We start from the raw sequence: 9,567 nt of genomic DNA on the forward strand, positions 1-9,567 counted from the left end.
TACGCAAATTTTTTTTAAAACCATAGTATTTTAAAGTTTGAAAATTTTGGGGTGATATATATATATATATATATATATATATATATATATATATATATATATATATATATATATATATATATATATTGGCTTGTCCTTCACTAGGTTAAAAGTCTCTCTCTCTCTCTCTCTATATATATATATATATATATATATATATACAGAGAGAGAGAGAGAGAGAGAGAGAGAGAGAGAGAGAGAGAGAGAGAGAGAGAGAGAGAGAGAGAGAGAGAGAGAGAGAGAGAGAGAGAGAGAGAGAGAGAGAGAGAGAGAGAGAGAGAGAGAGAGACTTTTAACCTAGTGAAGGACAAGCCAATATATCGTTTTTTTGACCACGGAAGATAAAATTGACTTGCATAGAAGGAGCACATAACCACACACTCACCCGCACGTAGCGTCATGTACCTTTACATGGCTTCCCTTTATACAGTGGAAAAAAGGTTAAAAACACCAAACAAGTCTCTAGATTACTCCTCCTTATCAACATCACCATCCATTCCTCCCTCTCTCTCTCTCTCTCTCTCTCTCTCTCTCTCTCTCTCTCTCTCTCTCCATATATGTATATATAAGCTTACCATTTCTCTCCCATCCTGTTCTTCATCACCACCATGACTGACCCTTACTCTTCAAATCTATACTCGCAGTACTTCAGATTCGATCAATTCTGCAACAATTCCGCTACAAATCTTCCGCATCATATTCAGTATAACCTTCACGAACAACACCCTCAAAGCTACCACTACAGCAGTGTCCAATCTTCTTCATATTCTAACACGAGAATTACTAACAGTTTCTACTTCAATCCATCGACTTCTGTCCCTAATCAGCATCCAACCCCTCCTCCTTCTCCTCCTCTCAGAGAAGCTCTCCCTCTTTTGAGCTGGAGCCCATCAAGAAAACATGAAGATTATCATCAACCTTCTTGCAGTAGTACAACTCAACAAGATATGGATGTGGAGGCCGTTGATGGTGGTGATGAGGAAGATGATGAAACAGCTGTAACTGTTGCACTGCATATAGGGCTTCCTAACGCAAGTGCTGCTGATCTTGCATCTTTAATCTCAAATTCATCAAATTCTTCTTCTACAACTTCTGAAATAAGGGTTCCTTATAGCATCAATGATACGACTAAAGAGGGAGATGGAAATGAAGGTAATCTTGGGTATAACCCTATCAGCAGACTCAACAAGGGTCAGTACTGGATACCAACACCCTCCCAGATCCTTATTGGCCCTACACAGTTCTCCTGTCCTGTTTGCTTCAAAACCTTCAATAGATACAACAACATGCAGGTTGTTACCTAATAATTATTATCAAAAACCTCTTCTTTTGTTCCCTTCGTTCATTAGATCGAGAAAAAAAATCCTTCTTTTTCATTATTTCCAGTTCCATATTGAACAGTTGATTCAACCTCTTGGTTAGGATTAAATTTGCTCGACTTCATTTAGATTTTCACATATATATGTGCTAGTATTTTTGGAACATATATGTTCTTTAAACTAAAACCAAAATGATTAGAGATCAATCAAGAAGCTATATTGATGATTTTAATTTGCAAAAGACTGCCCACATGGGGTTTGTTTCACTTTTGCTGGACTGGAGTTTTAAAATACGTTAGATCTCCTCCTGATTAATTTCTATCCGTTTGAGTGTTCAATGTGTCGAGCTGGTATTGAAGTGTGCTCTATAATTGCTTGAACAATCTATTAATCTGCATGGACTGCAGATTTTGGGATCTGAATTTCATTGAACTGAACTCAGGCTTAGAAACAGTTGTACCCTACAAATTTAATTGATTTAACTACACAGGCAATGTTGCCTTCTGCTTTTTAGTATTCATGGAAATCTGTGCTTTTGAATAGTACACAAGTTAACATCTTTTACATGTTTTAACCTCATCTTTCAAGATTTTCATCTCTCTCTCTCTCTCTCTCTCTCTCTCTCTCTCTCTCTCTCTCTCTCTCTCTCTCTCTCTCTCTCTCTCTCTCTCTCTCTCTCTCTCTCTCTTAAATGATATTTCGAAAAAGCCTTCATTCAATCAAGAAGCAAGATAACACTGGCTGAGTCCCAAATATGTTGAATTACTCACAAGTATTGGTCTTCATGGGTCGCTAGTTTTTAATATGATTGATGTTCAGAAAAAAATAAAATTAGTCACTAAAGGCTGCAGGCACTGTAATCTGCGATCCAAGCATATAAACTTTAGCAGTACATAGTTGAATTATGATATGATGTACAATTTGTTGAATTACAGTGTGTTTGTTTTTGATGAATTAACTTATCTGATTGGTTTCATACTGTAGATGCATATGTGGGGGCATGGATCTCAATACAGGAAAGGCCCAGAATCTCTAAGGGGAACTCAACCTACTGGCATGCTAAAGCTACCGTGCTATTGCTGTGCACCGGGGTGTCGCAATCATATTGATCACCCACGATCAAAGCCACTGAAAGACTTTAGAACCCTCCAAACACATTACAAAAGAAAACATGGAATCAAGCCTTTCATGTGTCGCAAATGTGGGAAAACTTTTGCAGTTAGGGGAGATTGGAGAACACATGAGAAGAACTGCGGAAAGCTTTGGTACTGCATTTGTGGTTCGGATTTTAAGCACAAAAGATCACTCAAAGATCACATTAAAGCTTTTGGCCATGGACATGCAGCTTATGGTATCAATGGATTTGAAGAAGATGATGAACCCGCATCAGAAATTGAGCAAGATGATGATGAGAATTTATGATCCTAGGTAAGAGCAATCCATCAGTTAATCTTCTTCATTTCCTAGGAAATATTGTTGGATACCTTGTAACTATTTTTTAGGATTCAACCAAAACCGTATATGCTTGATTAGATCCCTTTGTAAATTTCATTTTGATGCAAGCTTATCTCTATTTTCAGTCATTTTCCTTTTCAAGTTAAGAATTAATCCGAATGATGATTATGTTTTCTAGTAAAGGTGTTTGTGGTTTCATTGAAAAATAAACGCCATATTTGTAATATTTTAAAACAACTCTACGATAATTCGTATTCTCTACTCTTTCACATTTAGTGTTTTTGTTTCATCTTTAACAAATAAAGGATTCTGAAATGATGATTTTAATTCATAATCGTTTAATTATAGAAAATAAGCTTGAACTTTTAAGCAAACAGGACCAGAAAATCGGCCATAGTTACCATTCCAGGAAAACAGAAACAAGAAAATCAGTGGACAAAGGCAATACGGGAAACACAGTCCCATAAAGTATGGAAAAGTTTTTCAGAGAGTTCAGAACTAGTGTATTGTATTTTTAAATCTCAATGTATTTGATTCATCATAACAAATGCCTGATATCTTAATGCAAATATATACACAACTTTATTATAAAACTATACATCAATTCATATATATTATAAAAATTAAGTTAGGGTTACATTGAGTATTTATTTACTTTCAACCGAAAAGCACTGTGCTGAAACACTCTAGTAGACCTAATTTTATGAAGATACAAACTTTAGTCCAGGTACAAAGCAGATGCGACTTTAATTCAACAGTAGTATATTTATACTAAACGAATGTCCACACGTTGCGTAGAAATACCTATATAGTTGAAATCTTTATAAATATAAGTTTTTTTTTTTTTAAATAGAACAATAACGTTATTGTTAAATTTGATATAATAATTCGTATATTAAATTGATATAATATATTGATTATTTTCAATTATATGATAACATATATATATATATATATATATATATATATATATATATATATATATATATATATATATATATATATATATTATAACTGTATAATCCCAATCGTTTGAATGATTTATACCCGCGTGTTACTCATTAATAAAATTAAATATAATATATGATTTAATGTTATTTATAGTTGTTGTTATTTTTAATTAATTTTTTAAAATTTATTTGCTTAACGTTTTAAAATTAAATATAATCCCAAACATTGTTTTTTGATTTTTAAGGTAACAATATAAGCATTTATATATATATATATATATATATATATATATATATATATATATGTATGTATTTTTTAACTATTGTTATTGTGAGTTATTTTAAGCTACTTATTTGAAAATTTTTAAAGATTATACAAATATTTTTAGGAAATATTTTAGTTAAATTGAGATTTATATTTAGTTATTGGATTTAGCGCTATAATTTATCACCTTTAACTATTCATAAAATATTCATTGAGTTTTTTAAGTGGAACTAAAATTTATATTTAAGTTGAAACTCTAATGTTATTTTCAAATTAACAATTAAAGTTTTTTGTCCAAACTGTTCAAAAGTTGTAGCTTTAAATTGATAATGATTTACATACAACAATATATTATATCTAAAAAAATGAAGTATAATATATTAAAAGTTAAAGACTTAACTTTATAAGTAGAAGTAAAGATATTATTTTAATATTCAAATTTACTTTATTTATGATTACATTTTAGGTTTGATATTTATTTATCGTTATTAACCAACTTATAATCATTATTAGAAAAGACACTATAATTTATCACTTTTCACTATTTACAGAATATTCTTTGGGTTGTTTAAGTTAAACTAAAATTTATATTTATGTTTATCATGTAATGTTATATTTAAATTTGTAATTTAAGTATTTTATACAAATTGTTCAAAAGTTTTAGCTTTAAAATGATAATGGTTTACATCCAACAATATATTAAAACGAATAAATTAAATATAATATGTTAAAGGTTAAAAAACATAACTTTATAAGTAGAAGTAAAGATATTCTTTTAATATTGAAATTTAGTTTATATATGATTACACTTTAGGTTTGATATTTATTTAGTTTTATTAACCAACTTATAATCATTATTAAAAATAAATTGAAAAGTTATGCAAGTTTCAAATGATTGTGGAGAAAAGAAAAATAAATAGGAGTTTCAAATGAATGTGGTGAAAGAAAAAATGTTTCATTTATAAATATATACAGATATAGATATAGATAAATTTAAATATATTAGTTGAAGTATAATAATGATAATAATAATAATAATAGTAATAATAATAATAATAATAATAATAATAATAATAATAATAACGTTGTTGTTAAACTTGATATAATAATTCGTATACTAAATTGATATAATATATTGATTATTTTGAATTATATGATAATATATACATCCATTATAACTGCATAATCTGAATCGTTTGAATGACTTCTATCCGCGAGTTACACATGAATAAAGTTAAATATAATATATGGTTTAATGTTATTTATAGTTGTTGTTATTGTTAATTAATTTTTTAAAATTTATTAGCTCAACATTTTAATTTCTATCATTATAGTCATTTAAAATATCAAACATTTTTTTTTTTTTTACTTTAAAGGCAACAATATAATCATTTATATAAAATTATTTTTAACTATTGTTAGTTAAGTTATTTTAAGCTACTTATTTGAAAACTTTTAACGATTATAAAAATATCTTTAAGAAATATTTTAGTTAAACTGATATTATAATTTAGTTTTTGTATTTAGCACTATAATTTATTACTTTTAACTATTTACAAAATATACCTTGGTTTTTTTTAAGTGGAACTGAAATTTATATTGTAGTTTACTTTGTAATGTTATATTTAAATTAACAATTTACTTATTTTGTCCAAAATTCTTCAAAAGTTATAGCTTTAAATTGATAATGGTTTACATACACAACATATGAAATCTAATAAATTAAGTATGATATGTTAAAAGTTAAAGACGAAACTTTATAAGTAGAAGTAAAAATATTATTTTAATATTGAAATTTAGTTTATTTATAATTACATTTTATGTTTGATACTTACTTAACCTTGTTAACAAACTTATAATCATTATTAGAAAGAGAATACAATTTATCACGTTTAAATATTTACAAAATATTCTTTGGGCTGTTTAAGTTAAACTAAAATTTATATTTAAGTTGATCATGTACGGTTATATTTAAATTAACAACTTAAGTATTTTATACAAATTGTACAAATATTGTAGCTTTAAAATGATAATGGTTTACATACAACAACATATTAAATCTAATAAATTAAGGATAATAAGTTAAAAGTTAAAAACATAACTTTATAAATAGAAGAAAATATATTATTTTAATATTGAAATTTAGTGTATATATGATTACTCTTTAGGTTTTATATTTGTTTAACCTTATTAACCAACCAATAATCATTATTAGAAAGAAATTGAAAAATAATGAAAGTTTCAAATTAATGTGGTGAAAGAAAAAATGAATGAGGGTTTCAAATGAATATGATGAAAGGAAAAATGATTCCTTTATAGTATACCAGGCGAATGCCCGCACGTTACGTAGAAACACCTATATAGTTGAAGATTATACAAATATATGGTTTTTTTTTAAATATAACAATAGCGTTGTTGTTAAATTTGATATAAAATGTATTTTGAATTATATGATAATATATACATCTATTATAACTGCATAATCTCAATCGTTTAAATAACTTCTACCTGTGAGTTACACATGAATAAAATTGAATATAATATATGGTTTAATATTATTTAAAGTTGTTGTTATTGTTAATTAATTTTTTAAAATTTGTTTGCTTAATGTTTAAATTTCTATCATTATAATTATTAAAAACATCAAACATTGTTTTGTTGATTTTAAAAGTAACAATATAATCATTTATATAGAGTTATTTTTAACTATTGTTATTGTAAGTAATTTAAAGCTACTTATTTGAAAACTTTTAACGATTATAAAAATATCTTTAGGAAATATTTTAGTTAAATTGATATTACAATTTAGTTTTTTCATTTATCACTTTTAACTATTTAGAAAATATTTTTTGATTATTTAAGTGGAACTAAAATTTATATTTAAGTTGACACTGTAATGTTATATTTAAATTAACAATTTATATATTTTGTCCAACCTGTTCAAAAGTTGTAGGTTTAAACTGATAATGGTTTACATAAAACAACATTTTAAATCTAATAAATTAAGTATAATATGTCAAAAGTTAAAGACATAACTTTATAAGTAGAAGTAAACATATTATTTTAAAATTGAAATTTATTTTAGTTATGATTACACTTTATGTTTGATATATTTATTTAATCTTATTAATCAACTTATAATCATTATTAGAAAGATACTATAATTTATCACTTTTAACTATTTACAAAATATTTTTTGGGTTGTTTAAGTTAAACTAAAAATTATATTTAAGTTGACCTTGTAATGTTATATTTAAATTAATAATTTAAGTATTTTATACAAAGTGTTCCAAACTTGTATTTTTAAAATGATAATGGTTTACATCCAACAATATATTAAAACTAATAAATTAAGTATAATATGTTAAAAGTTAAAAAAACATAACTTTATAAATAGATGTAAAGATGTTATTTTAATATTGACATTTAGTTTATATATGATTTCACTTTAGCTTTGATATTTATTTAACCTTATTAACCAACTTATAATTATTATTATAAAGAAATTGAAAAGTCATGGGAGTTTATAATGAATGTAGTGAAAGGAAAAATGCATGAGGTTCGAGGAAAATGCTAGCTTTATAAGTATGTATGATTTAGTTATTAAGATCAACCTTTGGGATTGTATTTTTACAATGATCACAAGACTACTCGGTACGGGCCCATGGATTGGCGTTTTTGCCTACGTGGAGGCTCCTTAACGCCGTTACCACGGCTGGAACACCGCCCCCGCCTCTAGTTATGGGATGTGGCGTTACGAAATGTGGTAACAAGCACGAGAGGCAACACCCAATCAGATTATTTCGTTCACGTTTTCTCTCTTTCTCTCTCCTCTTAACACCATGTTATAATATAGGAACACCACCCTCACTTTATGTTATAACATGTTAAAATGTGAGGTGTCAATATTTGGCATCATAACCCTGTTGCCCACACCCAATAGTCTAAACTAGTAGCATAAATCTTCAAATTTGTGAAAAAAATTATAAATTGGTGATGGTCTAGACGTTAAATAGGAGTCATAATCGTGCTATATTCGGATTGACGGGTTGCTAGGTCAAAAAATCTCAACCAACACGTCACATATAAATATTTGTGCCGTCTTGTTCAACCCTAATCTACATTAACCATAAACAGGTCAGCCTGCATAACCTATTTAATTATGCGGGTTCATGGGTGAAATTCAAATCCATGGTTCAGATTCAAATTTGTGGAATAGATTCAGGTTTGTGGGTCAAAATTGGGTTCGTAGATAAAAAAAATGTCTAAGGCCCTGTTTGATTTCTTCCTTGATTTCTTACTGACTAGGCCGGGTCAGACCTTTTGGCTGACTTGGTCCCGCTGTCAGGGTGTTTGATAACATCACTTAAATCTCTTACCTGGTCCATATCTATGATTTAGTTGTTAATTAAAAAATCTGTTACTCGGTTCTTAAAGAAAATACAACTGACTGAGATAATGCCCTTTCTCTTATTCTCACGTCGGCAACCTCTTTCTCTCATTCTCAGCTCTTCTCTAACCTCAGACATTTCTCTTGGCGCCAACTCTTCCCATCTCTGACCTCCGTCCAGCTCTGCCCTCCCGTCCAACGTTATCTAGCGACACCCAGCTCTGTTGGATCCCTCCATCTCTAACAAACAGCGACACCTCTAGTAAATATCTCAAGGATTCTGATATCAATTTGTTTTTTCTTATTGTTTAGAATCTTCATCAATGACACCACCGTGTTTTTTTTCATTTGGGGTTATCCCTTTTATTTCCAGTCCACAGTCTTTGGTCCTTATCTCTGGTTGTTATTGAAGTCTTGTCAGGAAATCTGATTTGGTGTGTTCTTGTTATTTATGTGTTCTTGCACTGATTTGTATTGAATTCAATTTGTTGGGGTTTGAAGGAATTACATATTATAATTGCACAATCTTACTTATTATGCAAAATGGATATGGTTGTTCATAGTGTTATATATGGAATAAGTTAGGATCCAAATGTATTTTACGGTCATATACTTTTAGAAGCTTCAAAGGTTATGTTTTTCTATGTACTTATAAGACAAAATGATGTATTAATCTCTACCCTATCATACAGGAAGTAGAATGCTACACTACTACAAACACACAAATATGATACTCTTTATAAAATACCTTTCTATAAGGTATTTTCTGAGAAAATGTTAAGTTGGTAATTAATGGATTGGGTTAGAGTAAAAATAAGTACTTATGTTTTCCATATGATTCTTTTTACAACACTATTACTCACTGACTAATAAATTTTTAGTTATTTTTTGATGCTTTTATCATATAATCACCATGTCATCCAGGACATCTTTGTCAAGAAAATATGCGTTTTTGTTTTAGGTGGTATACACTAGGAGCATTAAAAGAGAGATGCGATGAAGGCCTTGGAGAATATAACAAGTGATTCAAGAAGGGATATTGACATTCTTTCTATGCTTGATGACATGAAGTCCACAACCTTTTTCTTTAATTTGGCTTTTTATAGATTTGGTTTAATCATGTACCAACTTCTTGTGACTTTATAATGT

General features: G+C 28.4%; 1 protein-coding gene across 1 annotated transcript; it reads left to right on the forward strand.

The window, feature by feature from the left end:
* The first annotated feature begins 497 nt into the window (after positions 1–497).
* On the forward strand, positions 498–3,023 carry NTT (C2H2-type zinc finger family protein). The gene is made up of 2 exons (XM_079021407.1): positions 498–1,331; positions 2,343–3,023. The coding sequence occupies exons 1-2, from the start codon at positions 648–650 to the stop codon at positions 2,778–2,780; spliced, it is 1,122 nt and encodes a 373-aa protein (XP_078877533.1). The 5' UTR covers positions 498–647; the 3' UTR covers positions 2,781–3,023.
* The last annotated feature ends 6,544 nt before the right edge of the window (positions 3,024–9,567 follow it).

Source organism: Lactuca serriola, chromosome 9, assembly GCF_051521515.1.
Source record: "Lactuca serriola cultivar US96UC23 chromosome 9, Lser_US96UC23_V15, whole genome shotgun sequence".
NCBI lineage: Eukaryota > Viridiplantae > Streptophyta > Magnoliopsida > Asterales > Asteraceae > Lactuca > Lactuca serriola.

Excerpts from the sequence above, each read along its gene's own strand:
- NTT (XM_079021407.1), top strand. The coding sequence starts at position 648 with ATGACTGACCCTTACTCTTCAAATCTATACTCGCAGTACTTCAGATTC. Across the intron at positions 1,332-2,342 it reads ATAGATACAACAACATGCAG|ATGCATATGTGGGGGCATGG; the intron begins GTTGTTACCTAA and ends TTCATACTGTAG.